This window comes from Barbatula barbatula (assembly GCF_947034865.1).
Source record: "Barbatula barbatula genome assembly, chromosome: 4".
Taxonomy (NCBI): domain Eukaryota; kingdom Metazoa; phylum Chordata; class Actinopteri; order Cypriniformes; family Nemacheilidae; genus Barbatula; species Barbatula barbatula.
In genome coordinates, this window is record NC_136768.1 from 10,572,749 (window position 1) to 10,594,527 (window position 21,779).

Consider the following 21,779-nt stretch of genomic DNA (forward strand, 5'->3'; position numbering starts at 1 on the left):
CGTCGCACATTCTGGTATGGCACATAGCGGCTCGAGCTCCATAAATGCAGTTACAAGGTTCTTAAGTCTTTCTGGACGGTTTGGGCACAGGAGCTGGAAACGATGACTTTCTGCACGTCTGCTGCCGCTCGAGTTTCGCCTCCAAGCGCATCTTTTCGCTCTGCATGAAGCTTTGAGCGGTCAAACGACACACTGTACGCTCTCTTCCTCGAACACTTCTTGAGTTTGAGCAAGAAAAACAAGATCAAAAGAACCAGAGAAAAGCAAAACGCCGCCATCTCGAAGCTCTCGCAACCTTCTGAGCGTCTCTTCAGCGAGTTATCTGCTATGACGTCATAATAGTGTTTAGATTTGTATCGATCACACAACCAATGAGAGCGCGTCTTGGCGTTTTATGTGTGTGAAGACAATTCTGTAGGTTCGCTTTTTAATTCTTCACTTGTTCGGATGACAATAACGATTATGTTGTTCGACAAGAACACGTTAAATGATCGTACTATTAAAAAAAACCTTCCTATTACCCTCAACAGTGTTGTCTAATGTTGAATTGCTTGCATAAATCTGTTTTCAGTCAGTTGTTATTTTGTATAAATGGACAATAAAAATGGGTAAGTTCAGTTTTTAAAGACCAATAAAGTCCACTGGAAGTATTAAACGAAAAATAAATGCTGGAGAGATTGCTAAATGCGCAACTTAATTGTAGCCAAAACGTAAACATTAAATTTCGTAAATTAATGTTTCGTTTGTATAATTGACCACAATCTCTTTTGGGTCAATACATTTTTTTCTGGATCTGTAAATCTATCACATCGTGTAAAAAATAGGTCTGCATTTGATGCTGTGCAATATAGCTGTAGCTTGAGTTTATTTAATGTGTTTATGTGTATCTTTCATTCCAATTCATGGATTTTGAAAATTTGAACACATTTGTGTATTAGAAGTCCCATTGCATTTTTAGGCACGAGATGACACACTTTTTGTTTACGTCAAAGGGGACGTTTAAATCATTTAGTGCGCTCAGCGCTCCGCGTGCAGTTTAGCTGGAATATGGCAATTTCGTAGCTATATTTTTTCCTCATTATCTGCAATTTACAATAAATGTTGTCAAATTGTTCGGTTAATTAATATAAGACATTGTTTTAATGGCTTGTTAAATTCACACAGCACCTTCACAGGCCTCTTATAGGCTAAACATATTTATATTATGAGTTTAGTGAACTGTGCCACAGATACAGTTGATTTTATTTCGTTTTTGAATGACAACAGCAGAATGTTAAATTATTGCTGTTTAGTTTCACTGGGAAATCGAATGCAAACTTAATAGAAGGTGATGGTTTTAATACTTATTGAAGTTGCTTGATGTGTTTATCGACGTTTAGATTAATTTGTATAAAATCCTCGTGTGTGCAATTCACCTTTTTAGTCACCGTTTAATACGGTGGCCGAAAAGTGCAAAACAACATTACAAAGAATTAAACACTTTTACAAAGCTCGAGACAAATTTACATTTTGGAAAACATTTTTACCTACCATAAAACACAGTAACATGGGCTAAACACTTTTACCTTGGTCAAAACAAATTAACATTTTAGAAAACAAATTAACAAGACGCAAAACACTTTTACAAGTCCCGAAACAAATTTACAAACGATAGATTCTTCACGGAAAGGGAATGTACCACATACCGGAAGTGACGCGGAACGGAAGTGATGAGGTGAAAGCGGGTGATAGGTGTTGTTGGTGAGCGCGGTCAATTCGTGTTGTCAATGTGGAGTACATGTCGTGAGTGAAGCTTATGGTGACCGAACATGGACTCTGGCCGAGGGATGTTTTGCCCGTTTTGTGGCAAACACATGAACAGCTTAACGCGGTTTTGCTTTACGTGTGGTCGGTGTTTGGAATTTTTAAAGGATGCGGACCAGACGGAGACACCAGACGTACTGCATCATTGCGTTCAATATTTTAATGAGGGCCACTCGTACGCTGTTATCGTGGACATGATGTCAAGTATACACGCTGTAAACATCAGCTTGAGGACTCTTAAAAGTAAACTGAACGAAGCCGGGTTGTACCGCAGAAAGGAATATTCCTCTCCAAACGCCGTGAGAAACGCCATCAGATCTGAACTTCGTGGACCTGGACAACTATTTGGCTACCGCACGATGTGGCAGGTACTTAAACAAAAGTACAATCTTCGAGTGAAGAGAGATAATGTAATGAATTTCCTCCGGGAGCTTAATCCTCGAGGGTGTGAGAGCAGAGCACGCAGAAGGTTTACAAGAAGAACCTATCACTCAATGGGACCTAACTATATGTGGCATGCAGATGGTTATGACAAACTTAAGCCATTCGGTTTGGCCATTTCGGGATGTATAGATGGATTTTCACGTAAAGTATTGTGGCTTGAATGTGGACCAACAAATAATAACCCATCAGTGATAGCTCACTATTTCATGTCATGTGTGCGAAACCTCGGTGTCATCCCCATGAGACTGAGGACTGATTGCGGCACTGAGAACGGCATAATGGCTGCAATTCAATGTACCCTACGCCACCATCACAGTGACTACTACTCTGGAGCGTCCAGCCACATGTACGGCTCATCTATAAATAACCAGCGTATTGAGTCCTGGTGGTCTATATTTAGAAAGGGAAGGTGAGTTGTCTTCATAAATGGTCAATACATCTTTAGTCATTTGATTTTCTCCTCAGGAATAAAGATAAAAAACAAAAAAAGTAAAACAAATCCTGCCGGTCTGGAAAAGTAGTTGTTCCTGAAAAGAAAATCGAATGACCAAAAGATGCACAGACCATAAATTTCATTACAACTAACCTTTGATTTTATTATTCAAACATGTGTCTATACTTGAAAGTATAACTAAACATTTTTATCCATTTCTATAGGTCTCAGTTCTGGATGGAGTTATTTGCAGACCTTAGAGATGCTGGATACTTCAACGGGAGTCATGAGCATCAGTGTCTATTGAGATATTGCTTTGGTGATGTTATTCAGAAGGACTTGGATGAGTGTGTGAGACTGTGGAACAGTCACAGGATTCGCCCTTCCAGGACAGCAGCATGTCCAGGAGGAGTGCCCAATGAACTCTACTACTTACCACACAGGTAATTGGTGATAAACAGATCAAAGTATTAATATAACGTTTTAACAAATGAAAAGAAATGCAATTATGTTTTCTATTTAACATAGGTTTGGCTCCAGAGACTGCGGATTTCAAATTGAACAGGCTGAACTGGATGCCCTTCCTGAGGCTAGCCTGTCAATGACTCCTTGTGGGGACCCAAACATGCAGGAGTACTTGAACTTTGCCATGGAACACAATCAGTTACAGAAACCAGAGGACTGGGAGTCTGCATCAGGACTGTACATGAAACTAAAAGAAATGGCTCAGCTATGAAATTACCAAAAAGGGAGTTTTTTGTTTTTTGTAGTGGTGAAACACTGCTGCCTGTCTGAACACAATATTTATGAATCTGTCACCCAAAGCTTAATTGTTTTTAAGTGTGAAGTAAATGAATCAAAAAATAGTAATGAGTATTTATTGTTTCTTTATCTAAAACAGTGAATCACAAAGGGATCCCAGTTTGAGAGTCATGGATCTAAAACATTTTCAAAATGTTAACTGAGAAAAGAACATGCTCACATACTGTAACATTATAACTTTGGCAACCAAACTTTAAAGTGCATCTTTAACAACAACTTTTCAGAGTCTTAACTCTAGGGGTCATCCATCATATACCTTAGAAACAGCCGAAACCTGGACTATTTTGAATTCCAAAGTCCATTTGTGACTTAAACAAAGGGTATGAGTCTAGGAGTGGTAATCTCAAGGAGTTTGAACATGTATTTGCCATTGGGAACGCAGAGTCATCCAGGAACTCTATTTGTGGCAGTGGTTCCAAGCCAGATGGGGGAAGTGAAGACAGCCCAGTAGCAAACATCAAAACATCTTCCACAGACACAGCAGCCTGGCCTTCTGCAAAGAAAAACAATTCAGATACATAATTGCCATGTGTCGTCTTAATTAGTTATAAAAAACAACTGAACTAACAAACCTTCACAATCAAGAAGATAGTCTGCCCAGTAGGCCGTGGTTTGACTTTCTTTAAGTCTTCGATTACTCCCCGAAGGACTGAGGTAAGGTTTGAAGAGACTCTCAAGTTCAAAAGCAGTGAGTCGCCTTTCAGAGTGGCACAGGACAGGGGCCAGCAAAGTAGGGTGCTTCTGTAGTGCACTCAAAAACTCCAGGGTTGAAAGACCGTCTCTGAATCTACAGAGTGAACACAAACATTGTTTCACTGCTGTGTAGTGCCAATTGAATTTCAATTATCTAAAGAAAACTATCAAATATTCTCTTCTCTACAATTACTATCCAGCTAAACAAACATACATTTTGGGCAAAAATGGTTGTCTTGAAAATTGATTTAAGAAACCCTATTTTTGCGTTGCACATTAAATGTTAATTGTTACAAACTGTAAGTATAACACATAGAAACAAAAGACTGGAATGACACAGATGGTTGGGTGGCTAGAGCACTCAAACGATGCAACCATGCACTTTGTGTGAAAACTTAATGAAGGCACTGTAGTTTGACAGAATGAAGCAACATCACATATCAGTTGAAATACACTAAGGTACAAATTCTGTCACAGTGACAAATTGATAACACATATACATGCTTGCATAAACCAAAGATTTGGACCATGAGGCATTTCAAACTAAAAATTCTTAAATACATAAAAAGTACAAAATAATCACCACAAATATCATCTTACCTGTCAATTACAGATGAGTTGCGGTCAATAATATACCATTGGAGGTAGTCTGACACTATTTCTTTCTTTTCTTTCACAGTAGCCACATGTCTCAGACAACCTGCTGTCTGTAACATTGTGCTGTGTCTCATCATACATTCTTGCAGAGCATCCAATGAAGCAGCATTCTCAATCTGAAAGACATGAAAATGGGCATAAACACCCCAGTCAATAACTGTGGACTGTATCTCCTTGCCTATTTATTAATGACATACATATAGCATGGTGTAATCTTACACCATCAAAAACTAATAAATTAATGAAATAAATTCTCCACGTAATATAGGAAGTAAACATTGTCTCAAAACACTGCAGGAACTATGTAAACTTCTGCCCTACCATACCGTAACCTTATGCTATTCTCACCTCTTGCAAAGCTTTCCCTATTTCTTCATCAGTTATTAAATTATTTGTTGCTTTGAATGAAGGCTGGCCTGCAAGATAATGTACAAGATCTTCCGACAGGAAATGGGGTCCTGGACCTCCATGCACAACTGACACAGCAATCATCTTTCCTGCCAGGTAGTATTCATCCTCCCTAACAGCTGTGAATTAAGTCATATTGCAAAATAAAACAAACAATGCATTACTATATGTACTGTAATATAAAACATATGTCATCTGATATATGTGATCAATGAGCATTAACCAACCATTAGTAGCCTATAGTACACATCTAACCAATATACATACCATTTGCATTGTAGACCAAGAACCGATGTCCTTCTGGTCCATCAAAAATGGGCCGTTGTTTTAGGTGTTTCATTAGTAGAGTTAAAAACTCTCGTCTTGGACCACCAGTGTCAATTCCCTCTTCCAGAACACCAGTATCATCAGTAAATTTCACCAGCATGTCACAGGTTTCAGAATATGTTGTACGCTTGAAACCTCTGACTGCCCCATCCCAAACATTAGCCCTTGAGATGTTGAACCGGCTGACTTTTTTATGATCAATAGGAAGTGACAGGTTGGCTATGATATCAGGTAATGTAATGTCCGTCTCCTCTCTGTAATGACAAAAAGTGACTTCATTTGTGGATATTCCAGATATACCAGAACTATTGTACAGTGAAAAACTACTAGCTACTAGTAACTATGAGTGCTATAGTCAATAGCTGTCATATTACATTGCTGTGTGTTGGAAATTCTTCACATTGACAGCAACCGGCTCTTCGTCCTCTTGCTCAACATTTGGTGAATACAGGTCTGTGTATTTACTGTTGGGAAATTACCATTTCCATGTTAAAACATCATACATTTTAGTTATGTCAGTCTTTATCTTTTTTTTTTGCTTACCTGTAGCAAGAATATGTTTCTGGAGTTGTTTCAGGTGGATCCAGATCCTCAGCATCAGATATTACTATCTGAAAAACGGATTAAAATGTCTGAAATGACAACACTGAAAGCAAGAAATGTCATGCTGCCACAGTCTGCCTTATTACCTGTCCTGGCTGAATTGTTGATGATTGTCCTGGTGCATCTCTGAAACATGATAAAACATATTAAAATGATTAGCAACATGATAAAAGCTATAAGATAGTTTTGAGTAACATGAAGTAGTAGTAGAGGGAACAGAAAGATTTATAAAAAAAACATTATTTTGTTATAAATCGCATTATACATATGGTATTTTCAAGTTGTTTCAAGTTCATCCGAGCAAATTCTCTGATCACATCAACAACTTAAAGATAAATTATTTTTTAAGAACATGTGGATAGGACCGCTTTCTCGACTCAAATCTAAGTTTGTTTGAGTTTCTTTTTGAATGGAAAAGGTATAAACTAAGAGAAAGCTCAAACTACTAATTTTTAACTATTAAACTGCTTGTATTGCAAGTGGCCAAGTCATACAGAACCAATTTAAAAGAACTCTGATGCGTTTTGGCATCTAGCCTTGTCCAAAGTGTTCTGGGCTAGAGTGGGTGTTGTAAACATCTTAAAACCAGCAGGTGTCCTTCAGGCCTACAATAGTCAAATCCTGTAAACATTATGTATACAGCCAAGTTTCCTATTGGTTGATTTCCACTTGAAAAAACCCATTGTCTCTCGTTACATCTATTTGACTCCCTGACAAAGGCTAGATGCCGAAACATGTCAGAGTTCTTTTAGTTGGTTCTGGATGACCGTGCCACTTCAATAAAAGGCCTATAGTACCTTTGTAGGATCGACAATGATGTGCGACAGATACCCCCCACTTCATTCTCACGTTTTTTTAATGGTTTGGTTAATTTGTGTTTATTCACCTGCAAGAGCAACTGTATTTGAGTAGATTTATTCTGTGATGTTAAGTAAAGCTTACACAGGCCGCTGTGGGTCCTTTAGGTTAGCTTATGTGCAGCAATTTACATGCATGTAAAATGTGTATGTGAATAAGTAGTGAAATATCTGCTAGTAGTTTTATCAGTTTTGTGAGTTAAATGGAAGAAAAAATGGGAAATTGCACTTTACCTGGTTAAAAGGTGAAAGCACTGTAGCCCATAATTTCCAATCAAGAAGTAAAGAAATAATTTCAACCCATGCACACCTGAAAGTTCCTTTGTGTCCATTTGTGCACACCTACCTTTCATCTTCCAGTTTGTATTTGGGAGTACTTCGATTTTGTGGTTCAAAAACCTGAGAGGAAATGGATAAAATGATCAACAACTTTCAACAGCTTCTATTATTTTTCCATTACCACTTACATAAAGTATATATCAATGCTGAATGGTTGTCTGTGTTAATGTATAATAGTAACTGCAAAATAATCAAACAAGCCTTTTTCCACTAAAATATTGACCAGGACATTGATGTTATGCTCAAAATTAAATGTACATCTAATAAATTATATGAAAATTAATAAAAACAAACATACAAAAATGTTTTAAATAAATATAAAATATAAAGAAATAACTGATGTACCAAAGTGTCAGCTCGATTGAATTCAGTTGTGCTCCTTGTTGCGATGACAATTTCAGAATCAGAGTCTGAGGTATCGTACTCTGAAAAAAATAAATCAAACAACCATTATTTATCCTTCAGCAGAGTATCTAAATATGTAAAAATATTGAATTATGAGATCCACCAACCTCTTTTATAGTGTTTTTCTAGGCAAATGAAAAAAGTAATCCTAGAATATGCCTTTCCTATTTCCTTTTTATATTCTGCCAATTTAAATGACCTTTCTGACCCAGGCACATGGACCACCTCTGAGCAGTCTGGAAACAAAAGGACGTAAGGTCCTTCGGGCATGTCCTTGTTAAATGTTCTCATTTTCTGGACAGCTTGTTTCAGTAGATCAGGTGCTGCTACCTCTGGGTCTGTAAATAACGGGAGTGTTTTCCCTCTTAGAGGTTTTAAATCAGTTCCATGTGGACCCATCAATCCTACATTTATCTAGTAAAATAACAAAGATAAAAATTAATGTATGGGTAAAATAAATATACACACACAAATACATATAGAACATTGCAAAATTGGTCAGTACAACTTACCTGGACTTGTTTTCTTTCTTTAGGCCTATATCTTCCTTTTGGCCCATAGTTAAAAGACTGTCGTTCTTTTGACTTCGAGCTTCTGTACTCCATGAACTGTTTGTATGACGGGCATGGGTTGTTCTGCTGAAATGGACAGAGTTCCGTTTCAAAATAGAAAGTTAGAAGCCGCTCGAAAAATCATTAGCATTACTACTGACATTTATTCACATGTCCTCATATAGCTAGGGTTTTGCTACACTTACTTTGCTTAGCACTGTGTCCGGCTGTCGAGAAGTCCCCGGTCTTTCCAATGTCTCCGTCTGGTCCGCATCCTTTAAAAATTCCAAACACCGACCACACGTAAAGCAAAACCGCGTTAAGCTGTTCATGTGTTTGCCACAAAACGGGCAAAACATCCCTCGGCCAGAGTCCATGTTCGGTCACCATAAGCTTCACTCACGACATGTACTCCACATTGACAACACGAATTGACCGCGCTCACCAACAACACCTATCACCCGCTTTCACCTCATCACTTCCGTTCCGCGTCACTTCCGGTATGTGGTACATTCCCTTTCCGTGAAGAATCTATCGTTTGTAAATTTGTTTCGGGACTTGTAAAAGTGTTTTGCGTCTTGTTAATTTGTTTTCTAAAATGTTAATTTGTTTTGACCAAGGTAAAAGTGTTTAGCCCATGTTACTGTGTTTTATGGTAGGTAAAAATGTTTTCCAAAATGTAAATTTGTCTCGAGCTTTGTAAAAGTGTTTAATTCTTTGTAATGTTGTTTTGCACTTTTCGGCCACCGTAGTTTAAAGTATTTTTATACATTATATATCTTTTTATACATAAAAGCAATAACTATAATATCCAGTCAATTTTACAAAGCATTATACATTTTCTATAAGGCACAAAGATATTTTAAATGTTTTATGTCAATAAATACTTTTAGTTTAGGCTATAAACCTTCCTCCTGTTTTCTTAAAGTGTTGTTGTGTATATGAAAAGTTCATTAGCAAAAGCAGTTTATTCTAGCAGGGAATGCCAATAACAAAAAATAACAAATTTGTTCTTGCTCGGTTGTATACAAATAATATCTGTCCTGTTAAATATGTATTGATATATGTGTAGAATGTTTGTTAATATTATCATTACAAAGTTTATTTTAATATAGATAAACTATGCTCACACTTAATTCAAGCACCTGTTTTGCGATTTTCATCCAGCAGATGGCGAGCAGGACCTGTGACGTGTCACCACTGCGGAGCGACTTCGAGCGAGCGTCGCTTTTCATGACGTCACAGCAGTGCGGTCAGAAAGCGGCGGCAGAGGTTTGAGCTGTGAATGCAGAGATGAAAGTCCCTTCAAACCGCGTTCACGCAGTCAACACTAGAAAGCGGCGGATCATTCTGTCAGTCTGCTGATGCTCTGCCAAATCAGATGCTTGAAACGGTTTGACCACATTGACTTTTTTTCTTAACACGTGCTTGAATTGTGTCGGCTATGGCGAAGCGACTCTCTGATCTGTTTGGAAACACCCGGATCGTTGCCGGACTGCTGGTCAACTTGCTGTCGTCAATATGTATAGTCTTCATCAACAAATGGATTTATGTGCACTATGGCTTTCCCAATATGACGCTGACTCTCGTTCATTTCGTGGTGACATGGCTGGGGCTGTTCATGTGTCAGAAGATGGATATATTTTCTCCCAAGAGTCTCAGACCCTCCAAAATCATCCTGCTGGCTTTGAGTTTCTGTGGCTTTGTCGCATTTACGAATCTGTCTCTGCAGAACAACACTATAGGGACATATCAGCTGGCCAAGGTCATGACAACACCTGTGATTGTACTTATTCAGACTATGTACTACAAAAAGACGTTCTCCACAAACATTAAACTCACACTAGTAAGTGCATATCATTTTTAGTTGATGCTTATTTAACACAAGTAAATTGAAATGTGCGAAATTGCTTGGTGTTTCTGTTACTTTAACTAAAGATTATGTATGTGATATATGTGTTGATATATCTATGTCATAATGTTTGGTAATATTATTATGATATAGTTTATTTAGAAAATTACGTCATGACTTGCTTTTATAACATTCACATGACACGTGCACATGAACTATGCTCCCACTAAATTCTTGTGCTGATAAAAGCAAGTCATGGTTTAATGTAGTTTTGTATTTGTAAGATTATCAGTCGCTCTAGTTTTACACTTTTTCATACGTGGTTGTTTTTCTAATACACAGGTACCAATCACTCTGGGAGTTATACTGAACTCTTATTATGACGTGAAGTTCAATCTCCTGGGGATGGTCTTTGCCACACTAGGGGTCTTTGTCACTTCACTGTATCAAGTGGTATGTAATCTGGTATTTACTCAAATCAACCCAGGGTCCCTCACACATAGCCACAAAATTTCACTGGAAGAATTAGCAATCAAAGATACCTTAATACAAAAAATATATATCGCTTTTATATATATATATATATATATATATATATATATATATATATATATATATATATATATATAGACACTTTATAAATCAGTCCATTTGCACAATATGATTAAACACAATATTTAGGTTATTCTGCGTTTTGATTGGATATTATTTATTTAATGAAAGATTTTGTTGTGTTCTAGTGGGTTGGTGCCAAACAGCACGAGCTGCAGGTGAACTCTATGCAGTTGCTTTATTATCAGGCACCCATGTCTTCTGCATTTCTTTTGGTTATTGTGCCATTTTTCGAACCACTGACTGGAGAGGGTGGTATCTTCGGCCCCTGGTCATTCCAGGCCCTGGTAAGAGAGAGTCTCTCATTCTTCCAATGGCTCAAGCACTCCCTGAAACTCTTTCCTTGAAATCATTTCCTGCTTACACAAAGACACAGTCACAGAAAGGCGCTTATGCTTCAGCACAGCCTGTCTCGTAAAAAGGTTTCCTTTTTGGATAAATCTCAACAAGTTCACTATTGAGCTTTTTTTGTAATGGTGCTTGCTATGTGCATTACTAGTACTATTGCCCATACTTGGGGTTAAAATAGGAACATACCTCTTGTTGTATATATTTCATTTAGATGGTACAGTTTGTTTAAGAGGGATCATTTTACCAAAGCTGGGAAAAAAGTTGATATGTTTTCCTTTGTTCTATAGATTAGATCTTATATACAAATATACATAAACACTCACATTAACGTGGGATCAAAACATATATAAGGAAGAGACTTTAAAAGTAACTTAGCCTAAGTTTGAATCACAAAAGTCTATGTTCTAAGTTCTTAATCTAGCAGATACAACTTGTATTTATTGCAATGTATGTAAATATAACAATGAATCAAATGGTCATTTAAAGTTTTTGTTTATGGATATGAAGATAACAGATATTTTTCTCTGTTTTTAGGTAATGGTCTTTCTTTCTGGACTTATCGCCTTTCTGGTTAATTTGTCCATTTATTGGATCATTGGAAACACGTCACCGGTTACGTATCCTTTCTGCTGTTCCCTTGACATCTCAACTGTGGATATTTCCTTCTTTTCTATAGTTGGCACTTCCTTTAGACGAATATCTATAATACTCTCTCCAAAGTCTCGTGTCACACTGAAGGGGCTTATTTTGCGATAACAGCCGGTTGCTTGTACATTATCCCGCGTATTACATGGTTACTTGGCACATGGGAAAACACTGGACATGAAATGTGAATTTGAAATATTTTACTAGCTAATTTTTACCGAATACTTCCGCAAGGAAAAGCTGTTACTTTCGGTTAAAATTTTAGAAACTATGCTCAATGTCACTAACTGGCAATTTGGTTGAATCACTTGTAAATATAACATATTTACAATATAACATATAGCATCCAGGTTGACGTGTGTTATTTGTTTTGAGAGGTTGTTATCTGGGGATAACGAACCTGCAAATGTTGCGACTGGCCAATAAGAATCGAGCATTCCAACGAGCCGTGTAATACATTCATTTAATGGACGTTTTAAAACAGTTAACACATGTTTTAATTCATAATGAAGTCATTTTAGTATTTGGTCAAAATGGAAACATTTGAAGCCTCTGAATACACCCATTGAGAATTATATTAGGATTTTTACCAATTTGACCAGCAGAGAGAGCACTTCATTTATCTTGTGTGTAACAAAAACTTTAAGTCAAATTGTATTCAGTTCTAAATATGTTACAATAGATTCGTTTTAGAAGCATAAGAAAGAAATGTGACAGATTCTTTTTAACTATGATCGTGAACATAGTTATAGGCAAATAGATTATCCTATGGGAATATATCCTATCCTATGAAGACTAGATTATTAAAAGCTGACAGTACAGTATTTGTAAATACAAATGAAAGTGACAAAAATGTCAAGAAAAGAAACAGGTAGTGTCCTCATAAACCATGTTAATAGTGCATGGGTAGTACAACATGTTGTTATACACACACACACACACACACACACATATATATATGTCTAGGGTCAGTGGTAGAATGAATAACACATTTTGTAAGTGACTAATCGTTTTTAGCTCGTGTCACTTTCCTAAGACTCAAGTTGACTGACAAGAAATTACGGAAAGTACTCTTAACTGGTCATACGTCCTCAGAGGTCTGAGTCATCATTGCCAACAACTTCTGACATGCCCTTAACCTTCATTTTTAAAGCTATAACATGTTTGGACACTTCAAGTTCTGCATCACATTACTGGGTGGGCATGTCCTCTTCCAGGACCCTCTGTCTTTAAACCAAGGTCTGGGCATCCTCTGCACCCTTACTGGCATCCTGGCATACACCCACTTCAAACTGGCAGAACAGGATGCAGGCAAAAGCAAGCTCGCACAAAGACCATAGACCATCAGATGTGCCGGTTAGTGTTCAGTGCCTGATAGTAAATATAGGAATATATAGTGCTGCCTTCTAGGAAAGAAGAAAGACGACTAACCAGACATTAAATGAAAATAGCCGTAGAGGCTGAGAACTTTTAACATAATTTCAATGAACCACATAGGGTTTTCTGTATATCAAGCAGTTTTCGTATTTCAAGTATTACAACTCATTTGCAAGAAAAACGCTAAATGTTCGAGAACATTTCCTTTTTTATATAAGCTTTATTTAATGATGTTTTTTACATGCTGTGTACAACAATAAAAAAACATTTATAGCAAAGTGAGCTCTTATCTCTGGACCACACAAAACCAAACACAGCGACATCAAATAGTAATAATGTCATTGTGTTATGACACTAGACACATGTAGCCCAGTTTGAACAAGAAAATGTTATCTTACATTCAGTCATACAAGGGTCAGTGCATTCTTGATCGAAAAGCTCAAGGGTATTAACTATCTGTAAAAAGTATGTCAGTCGTTTGTTACTCAAGACATGTTTTTCTCATTTGCAATACGTAACTTCAACTCCAAAGTCCTCTTTTGTAGTGGAAATTAAACTTGGGACACTTTGGCAAAATGTGCTGAATTTGAAGGAGGATGTGGAAAACAAAACACTTGTTGTTTTGCTCACGTGGTTCCAGTAAAGGAACAGTGTTTTTTTAAATAAAAATAAATAAGTCAAATAAAATGAATGAAAAGCTTTTGCACTGAAACACGTACAAAAATAAAGTGTTGAAAGTACAAAAAATAATTTTGAAGCACTTCAGAAGTCTGGTTCAGAAGAAAATGGTTTTGTAATAAATTAAGAAAAGGCAAAAGGAATGGCTGGAAACCACAGAGACTGCAAAGGGAACAGACTAGAAGCAATAGACTATGACAACAATATTATTTATAGGTATAGGCATTTAAGACAAGGATATAAATTGTTTAAAGGTTAATCCTAAGGGTTGGTATATACCCAAAGATTAATTAATTAAATGAATAGCTTTACTGTAATGACTTCAGTGGTCCATGGGACTATTATGGACCTACAAGCCCAAACATGTTGAGTTTAAAGGAACATGTTACACCAAAATTAACTCTGTGAGTCACTGTCCCGGAGCAGATCATGCCACGGAGGCAAAAGGGGACATGTTTTATAAACGGTGAATATGAATGAGGTAAACAAAATCTCCCCTAACTATCCCAAATTCTTGTACAAGGATTATGTCATGGTAGCAGAATACTCAATTTGCACATTATATGTGACCCCGGACGACAAAACCAGTCTTATGGGTCGATTTTTCGAAATTGACATTTTTGAATAAACTGAAAGCTAAATAAACAAGCTTTCTATCGATGTATAGTGTGTGAGGATAGGACAATATCTGAGTTTTGGCATAAAAGAAATATTGATAATATTTACCCATACAATGTATTTTGGGCTTTTACTAAACAGTTCCCGTGCCGCTTAAGACTGTTTTTTTGATCCAGGGTCACATATGATGTGTATTTAAGGCATTGATGTTTTTACACACTATCATGTGTATTATATGCACTGATCAGCTCACAAACAGAGGATCAGGGCATTATCATTACTGACATAATCAACGAAACTTCTTTTAGGTTCAACAAAGTGATCAATCATCAACAACAGATTTCATGAGAACAGAAGTAGTGCTCTTCATCAACAAGGGCACTTAATATTATAATGCGATTATAGTGACCAACAATTAGGCTACATAAAATGGAGACACACATTACTGTTATTATTTTCACGTTTTATCAAAATCGTTATCAAAGTTACGACGCGTAGGCTATAGGCATTTTTCAAGGAACATTTTAAATAAATCAATGTTCAAGTAATGTTGTAGTAGCCTAGCCATCTTTTTCTCTAAATATTCTCTCAAACAACTCCCTTCGTTGTTTTAGGCGGCACTAAATGAATTTCCCTTGCATGTTAAACCACATAAACATAATTCCAAATAAAGATAATACATATAATTTGTTAGAAAACATCAACACAGTAGAAAAATAAAAGTATTGCTTAATTTCATTGTCAAAATCAACTAGCAGAATTGCGAAACGCATAAACAACAGTAAACGCCAAATCACGTGTCTGTATGTATTGTTTACATTGCGCGCTCAAAGGCACGTGCTTGAACATTTCAAATAACATAATAGCGCCAGTAGAGGGCGCACGCGCTCCCGCCACCCAACGGTCACTAGCAGGTAAGACGCTACTAACACTTTCAGTTTTACTATTTGCTATTTTTGCATATCTTCATTGTAGTTTTAAGCGGAATGTATTCAAAACATCGATAATATGTACAACACGATATTGTAACGTCGTCGGACGCATTAAATGGCCGTTTAGTCGCATGTAATTATGCCTATAATTTAGCTTTGCATTAGCGACGGGACGCGCGGGCCTACAGAAGCCTCGGGTTCCCCTCAGTGATCACAACGGCAGAAGGCGCTTTGGAGCCGGCAAGGCGTATGACTGGAAAAGGTTTACGCGTTATTGCTCACAGTTTACGTTTGTCACAGTAAGCTTTCGTTTTAATGCTGTAAACAAGCGATTGGATGTTTTAATTATTGTGTAAACGTGCAAAATAAAGTGTGCAGTTCGCATTGTTTTGTTCTAAGTCGTCATTTTGAAACCTTTATTATGCTCAATTGGTCAAGATTTCCAATTTTCCAGGATACCATCACACGTAACACACGTCGATCAGCATTTGCACGTTAAGTTACCTCTCGGGGGGAAATGACATTTGTCGATCCAGGATTTACGTCTATGTTATAAGAAGTATATACAAGTATTCCCATGGAGAAAAGATGAGTTTTGAAGTAGTTCCGTCTTCAGTAAAAGAAGTTTTATTTGTGTGTGTACTGTTTGCTCAGCGGTTTAGGTTTGTAAACATCCAAACAAACATGGGTAAATAAACAGTCGCAGTCCAGAGACATTCACACGAAGGACATCCACCCGAAGAATTTGCAATGACGACTTGAACTTTTGCTCTTTTTAGTTTTGATTTATGTGGTTTGGCCGATAATAATCCTCGCGAGTCATCGCTTTGGTCCAAACGCTTCGTTATATCACCTGTTACTGGGCTGATAAGCCTCGAATCCATGTGCTTAGCTGGCAACTGGGCGGTTGTAGTGAAACAAGACATGCCCGGACATGCTCGCTAAGAGTCGGAGAGAATGAAACTCGTCCACCACTAGGGCGTCGAAAGCCAGTCATGCTTTGACTAGTCATGCCCGCACCCGCCCAGGACGAGACGATCGCGGCTGGGGATTCTAGCCCCGACATGTCTCACAGAGTATTTAAACCACAGACCGGCTCCCACTCCTCACTTACACTGAGCTCAAGCACTTTATGTAGAGTATTTATGAAAGATTCTTACCTAGAATTGCCATCTTGCCTCTATTTGCACAGGTAATGTTGCTTTAAATGTTGCTTGCGTATTGAGGGTTTTATTACGATTTCTGAATTCTGACTGTTTGTTTTCACAGATATATTTCCAGCAACATGGCAACAGAAAGTTGTTTAAGCAGTTCTCAGATCAACAAGGTTGACAATGAAAAACTGGTAATTTAACATTATTTGTTATTGTTTTATTTGTGCACTTAAGTGCTTGTTTGAACTGAACTGACGGAGTTGTATTCTCTTCCTCAGGTAAGACCTAAAGTGCAATTGAAAAACCTGTTAAAGGACGCAGGTGCAGATAAGGACGTTTTCACCATGAAGGAGGTGAGGGAATAAATCTACAGTAGTGATGACATAATCAACTTCAAATTTGTTATGTTTTGTGTGCTGGGACTGCTTATAGTTCACTATGAATTATATGATGTCAGTGTCCTTCATTTATTTTGAAATATTGTTTGATTCGTTTATATAATTTTTAGTGCATTTACTTATGAGAAATGACACGTCATAGGACTATGGCATTTGACTGGCACTGGTTACATATTATCTGTCACCAGTTTCGTGTCTTATTCTTGTTTTCGTGTCTTGTTAAATAGTAAAATAAATATTTTATGCATACAGGCGAGCAACACTATTACACCACGGCACACTTTAGGGTTACCATTTGACCAAACCATTTTACCATGGCAACCATCCACAACATTGTCTTCATAGTTTGCGATACGTGTTATTTTTTCCTTCAGGATTAAAACATTACAAAATATTTTTGAATACTGAAGTGTGATTAAATGAGTCACTTTGTCTATGCAGAATCTGTGGTTATGTCTGACTAGCAGGAATGTATTACTCATCAATGTGTCACATTTGAACAGCACCTTAATGTTTCGCATCCTTGCCGCAGGAACTATTTTATGTAATAGTTTAACCACAGGATCTCTGAACAGTTGTTTATTTCTTTTATGCGTGTTCAGGTTATGTTTTATTTGGGAAAGTACATCATGAGCAAAGAGTTGTTTGACAAGCAGCAGCAACACATAGTTCACTGTGGAGAGGATGCTCTTGGTGCGGTCCTGGGGGTGAAAAGCTTCTCTGTCAAAGAGCCCCGGTGCGTATTCATGCAAGGTTTAACATAATCTTTACATCATACAGCAGGAGCATAGGGGATTGAAGAAACAGCTGAGGCCCCCTGAGATTTCAGGTTGTAGAGCAACAGGTGGTTGCGTTTTCAGACATTCAACCATCTTTCAGCTCTGAACAAATGTGTTGTCAGCTGTTTCATGTGCACAGTTGCTTCAAAAGTGTTAGACATTCAGGTCAATGTTGAAAATGTATGTCAACGTTAGATGATGTGTAAACAGTAAACAAAAGGTTCTAGACCTTTTTCCTCAAAGAATGTTTTTAATTGTTTACTGTTTTGGTTATTTTTCAAATTCAAATTTTCAAAATACTCCTAAAATTTAAGTAAAACAAATTGTGAAACAATTTGCATTCAGTTTTCTTTGTGGCTTAACGTACACTTTTTGTTTTGTTTATTTTTTTATTGTTATTCTTTTTTGGGGGGGGTTTTACTTGAAACCGAAATAATCTTGATGAAAATGAAACTTCCCTGGAATTAATATGACCTTGCTTTACTTTACAGTTCTCTCTTTGCAATGATCAGCAGAAACCTTGTGACAGTAAAGAACCCAGGTACTATAGTGCTTAAATCTCTATGGAAAAATATTGAGTTTATTCTTATGTTCTTATTTAAACAGCTTTTCTTTGTTCTTTCACAGAGACTCAGTCTAGCTTCTCAGAACCTAGGAGTCAAAGTGAAACCGACCGAGGGCCTGGGGTAAATGTTCTTTTTCTTAAAACTCGCTCAAAGCTTCAGAGTATTTATGCGTTCTGCAGAGTTCCCCTGGTTAAATGGGGTTTTAGCTAGCTCACTCTGTGTTTGACATTAAAGTGTAACTGAAACTTGACTCTGTATCCTGATGTTCCAGGACACAGATCCAGAGTCTCGCTCATCTACCTCACAACAGCAGCACAGGAGGAGGAGGAGCAGTGATCCAGGTGAGCACACATGCACATCACCTGTATCCTCTTGAGTGTTTATGAATGCTTACACTTGATCAACTGTGTCAGATGACGCTAGGGAATTCTAGTAGTGTTTGTCTCTGAATAAATGTTTTATGTTCTACCTTTGCATTGAGAGTTTGTTAAAATGTCTACAAGCAGCTTGATGATTGAAGTGTTTTTCTTGTATTGATAAATCTTTTACTAGTCAGTTGTATTTAGTTTATAACCATGACCCATGTTTTGCTACTTACTGATAACTGATTAAAGTTTGTTGTTAACTTTATACTTTTCTATAACTTAACTTTATACTAATTTTATAAATTAGTGTTAAAGCTAACAGGCAATCTTAGTCTAATGAGATTTTTCCATTCAAATCCTGTTACATGCCAATTTAAGTAATGAACTGCCCTACTTGTGGTTGTGTTTAGTTATGGTAACAAAACATGTGATGTCTGTAACACCAGTGCTATGCTTAAAAAAAGTCAACATACAGGCTTGTGCTGAACTGTATGTGGGTAAACAAGTGGCACCATAATGACTTGTCTGTCTTTCATTGTGCACTCAAACTCAAAAGGACACTGAGATCTGGAGGCTGTGCAGAATGCACTCAGATGACTTCAGCTTTTCAATGGCCTGTTTTAAAGCCTTCGAACACACTTACAAAGGCAGTTTGTTGAGCAGGCCGTGCTTGCTGCCTGGGGTTATTGCTCTGAGCATTACTCCTGCTTGGCCCATAAGTCTCCATAGTTGAGTGCACGTAATAAGAAAACATCAGAAAATTGACTCATTCACACTAATGTTTCATTTCTCACATAGTGAGAAACAGATGGAGAGCAGGTTTTAATGTGTTCTCTTGTAATGGCCTTATCAGTAACGACAACAAAGCATTGCGCTGAGCTCAATATGTTTGTATGTTTTCAACAGAGGGTTCTTCTGTAGATGATGAGCCCAGAGAACGCAGGAAGAGGCACAAGTCAGACAGCATTTCCCTGACGTTTGATGACAGCCTGTCATGGTGCGTGATCGGCGGTCTGTGCAGAGAGAGGGGGAAAAGCGAGTCTTCAGAAACACACAGCAACACTGTGAGTAACATCTGAAAACATGCAGTTAAAACCTTATTTGACAGGTTTTCCTGTATCTTGTTAGTACTACCTTATGGCAGTTTTTGACTTATATTTTGTTTGTTCTACAGGATGTAGGTATCTCTCATAGTGATGACAGTGATGTGAGTGAAGGTTCAGACTCTGATTCTGATAACTTTAGCGTGGAGTTTGAAGTGGAGTCCATTGACTCTGATGACTACAGTGAGAAGGATGAGGATTCAGTACCAGGAGACGATGAGGTTTCAAATCAAACTCATCCTGCTATTTTGAAATCAAGCTAAATTCAAGACCACAAACTCACAAAAATCATTTTTTTATGTTTAGGTGTATGAAGTCACAATCTTCGCAGAGGATGAAGATTCATTTGATGAGGATACTGAGATAACTAAGGCAGTATGTAGCATAATGCTTTTTCTGTTACAGTGGTGGCTTATTCTACCTGGCCCTCTTCTAAAACATTTCATTTACTAAAAAAACTTTTTTATAACCCTCTCTGACCCATAGAATATTATGGACAACTTTTGCTACTGTACCTTTAAGACTTGTAGGAGTCATCACAATCTAATGTAATGATGTGTTTACACAGGACTACTGGAAGTGTGCTAAATGCGACAACCTCAACCCTCCTCTCCCTCGACACTGCAAAAGCTGCTGGAACGTACGACCCGGCTGGCTACCCTCAAAACTCTCAAGCCCTCTCCCAGAAACAGATGAAGGAGTGGACATGCCTGATGGCAAGTGCTTGCATTCTTCCATAGTGGCCAAAGACGAAGCTCCTCCTGCCTGTGGCTCTGTGACTGATTCTCAACCAACTTCATCACAGCCCTCTACCTCTTCGGGTGGCTGCAGCCAGGAAGAGACCCCTGAGCTGGAGCGTTTTAACACCCTGGATGCATGCCTGCCCTCCACTTTCTTAGAACCCTGCGTCATCTGTCAGAGTCGCCCTAAGAATGGCTGCATAGTCCACGGAAGGACTGGACACCTCATGGCATGCTACACATGTGCCAAAAAACTAAAAAATCGCAACAAGCTGTGTCCGGTGTGCCGAGAGCCGATCCAGTCAGTTGTGTTGACGTTCGTGAGCTGAGTCTTAGATATACCTCCCCACACATTAGAGTGTATTTACGTTCTATATCAATTCTTTGCGGTGAAGTAATTGTAATGTTTTTCTTATTAATTAAAGAGATTTATTTATAATTATATGAAAAGGGGGGGGTTCCTACACGTGTTTTAAAGGTTGAGTTTGTTTGCTCAGAGACTTTGAGAGATAGCGAATGAATAACAACTAACAGAATTGTTTGTATAAATATAAAAAGGCATATAACTTTTTAGTGAATCTAAAAGCAATTTGCGTGTATCATTTTAATTTATATTCATGCTGGTGTTTAGGTTTCTGATTTCATTCGAGTTCTTTGCTGCACTGAAATTAAAAAAAGAAAGTTCTGTTGTTAAGCGTTATAGCATGACACCTTGGCAAATTAGTTTTTTCCTGGTGTATGAAAAGCACCCTATTCTGCTGCAATGATTCTCTCGTTTTCTTTGAGGTCTAATAAATAACTATTTTGACAGTTTTGTCATACAGGCAGTGTGTGTGCTACTGACCAAATCTAAATTCATATAACCTGTTCTATAGTCTTTTCAGCGGCAACAACATAAACGTTATGTGGCTCAAACTTCCAGTGGACATGCACAAAGAAACAATACCCAACTGTTGGGTATTTCATTTATTACAATTAATATACAATTAAATATTGATGTAAATATATATAATCAGTAACTACAACTTTCATCAGCACTGACACGTGCCAACTGACGTATGCACTACTATTGGCTGCATTCTGTGTCAGTCAACAGCTGCAGAAAAAGTTTTGTGTTGTCAGGCGGTCTTCTCCAGTATACGCCACATATTACAACAATGCAAGATAATGCCGAAATTAGACATCACTGAAGACATCAGGCAGAAGTTCAAACCTGTTGTTTGCTGGGACACATAGTATGATTACTACTTGCGCTTCTTAGAAAACA

The 21,779-nt window shown here is 37.6% G+C and overlaps 4 protein-coding genes across 6 annotated transcripts; 3 read left to right on the forward strand and 1 right to left on the reverse strand.

Moving 5' to 3' along the window:
* Window positions 1-1,692: 1,692 nt before the first annotated feature.
* Window positions 1,693-3,713, forward strand: LOC306893455 (uncharacterized protein). The gene is made up of 3 exons (XM_079455277.1): window positions 1,693-2,656; window positions 2,905-3,123; window positions 3,209-3,713. Exons 1-3 carry the CDS (start codon window positions 1,809-1,811, stop codon window positions 3,414-3,416), a joined length of 1,275 nt encoding a protein of 424 aa, XP_079311403.1. The 5' UTR covers window positions 1,693-1,808; the 3' UTR covers window positions 3,417-3,713.
* LOC306893453 (uncharacterized protein) lies at window positions 3,543-8,848 on the reverse strand. The gene is made up of 13 exons (XM_079455274.1): window positions 8,549-8,848; window positions 8,304-8,429; window positions 7,899-8,205; window positions 7,732-7,811; window positions 7,394-7,446; window positions 6,277-6,316; window positions 6,131-6,198; window positions 5,962-6,051; window positions 5,528-5,841; window positions 5,201-5,379; window positions 4,796-4,968; window positions 4,075-4,289; window positions 3,543-3,995 (listed from the first exon to the last, which is right to left on the reverse strand). Exons 1-13 carry the CDS (start codon window positions 8,717-8,719, stop codon window positions 3,760-3,762), a joined length of 2,052 nt encoding a protein of 683 aa, XP_079311400.1. The 5' UTR covers window positions 8,720-8,848; the 3' UTR covers window positions 3,543-3,759.
* On the forward strand, window positions 8,847-13,920 carry slc35e3 (solute carrier family 35 member E3). 2 transcript variants are annotated; one of them, XM_079455278.1, is made up of 6 exons: window positions 8,847-8,997; window positions 9,513-10,188; window positions 10,537-10,647; window positions 10,935-11,093; window positions 11,692-11,774; window positions 12,956-13,920. In XM_079455278.1, exons 2-6 carry the CDS (start codon window positions 9,787-9,789, stop codon window positions 13,140-13,142), a joined length of 942 nt encoding a protein of 313 aa, XP_079311404.1. In that variant the 5' UTR covers window positions 8,847-8,997; window positions 9,513-9,786; the 3' UTR covers window positions 13,143-13,920. The 2 variants fall into 2 exon arrangements, with proteins under 2 accessions (XP_079311404.1, XP_079311405.1); XM_079455279.1 differs by having other exon boundaries at window positions 8,852-8,997; window positions 9,510-10,188.
* Window positions 13,921-15,322: 1,402 nt separating this feature from the next.
* Window positions 15,323-21,322, forward strand: mdm2 (MDM2 proto-oncogene). 2 transcript variants are annotated; one of them, XM_079455276.1, is made up of 11 exons: window positions 15,323-15,389; window positions 16,677-16,752; window positions 16,840-16,914; window positions 17,562-17,695; window positions 18,230-18,279; window positions 18,366-18,424; window positions 18,576-18,645; window positions 19,576-19,733; window positions 19,844-19,993; window positions 20,079-20,147; window positions 20,341-21,322. In XM_079455276.1, the coding sequence occupies exons 2-11, from the start codon at window positions 16,693-16,695 to the stop codon at window positions 20,839-20,841; spliced, it is 1,326 nt and encodes a 441-aa protein (XP_079311402.1). In that variant the 5' UTR covers window positions 15,323-15,389; window positions 16,677-16,692; the 3' UTR covers window positions 20,842-21,322. The 2 variants fall into 2 exon arrangements, with proteins under 2 accessions (XP_079311402.1, XP_079311401.1); XM_079455275.1 differs by lacking the exon at window positions 15,323-15,389 and adding an exon at window positions 15,406-16,599.
* The last annotated feature ends 457 nt before the right edge of the window (window positions 21,323-21,779 follow it).

Bases quoted from the DNA above. Each gene is read 5' to 3' on its own strand.
- LOC306893455 (XM_079455277.1), top strand. From the start codon at position 1,809: ATGGACTCTGGCCGAGGGATGTTTTGCCCGTTTTGTGGCAAACACATG. The intron at 2,657-2,904 runs GTGAGTTGTCTT...CCATTTCTATAG, and splicing joins TCTATATTTAGAAAGGGAAG to GTCTCAGTTCTGGATGGAGT. The intron at 3,124-3,208 runs GTAATTGGTGAT...TATTTAACATAG, and splicing joins CTCTACTACTTACCACACAG to GTTTGGCTCCAGAGACTGCG.
- slc35e3 (XM_079455278.1), top strand. From the start codon at position 9,787: ATGGCGAAGCGACTCTCTGATCTGTTTGGAAACACCCGGATCGTTGCC. The intron at 10,648-10,934 runs GTATGTAATCTG...GTTGTGTTCTAG, and splicing joins TCACTTCACTGTATCAAGTG to TGGGTTGGTGCCAAACAGCA. The intron at 11,094-11,691 runs GTAAGAGAGAGT...CTCTGTTTTTAG, and splicing joins CCTGGTCATTCCAGGCCCTG to GTAATGGTCTTTCTTTCTGG.
- mdm2 (XM_079455275.1), top strand. From the start codon at position 16,418: ATGCCCGCACCCGCCCAGGACGAGACGATCGCGGCTGGGGATTCTAGC. The intron at 18,646-19,575 runs GTGAGCACACAT...TGTTTTCAACAG, and splicing joins GAGGAGGAGCAGTGATCCAG to AGGGTTCTTCTGTAGATGAT. The intron at 19,734-19,843 runs GTGAGTAACATC...TTTGTTCTACAG, and splicing joins CAGAAACACACAGCAACACT to GATGTAGGTATCTCTCATAG.
- LOC306893453 (XM_079455274.1), bottom strand. From the start codon at position 8,719: ATGGACTCTGGCCGAGGGATGTTTTGCCCGTTTTGTGGCAAACACATG. The intron at 6,052-6,130 runs GTAAGCAAAAAA...ATTTCCCAACAG, and splicing joins GAAACATATTCTTGCTACAG to TAAATACACAGACCTGTATT. The intron at 5,380-5,527 runs GTATGTATATTG...CTTAATTCACAG, and splicing joins CTTGGTCTACAATGCAAATG to CTGTTAGGGAGGATGAATAC.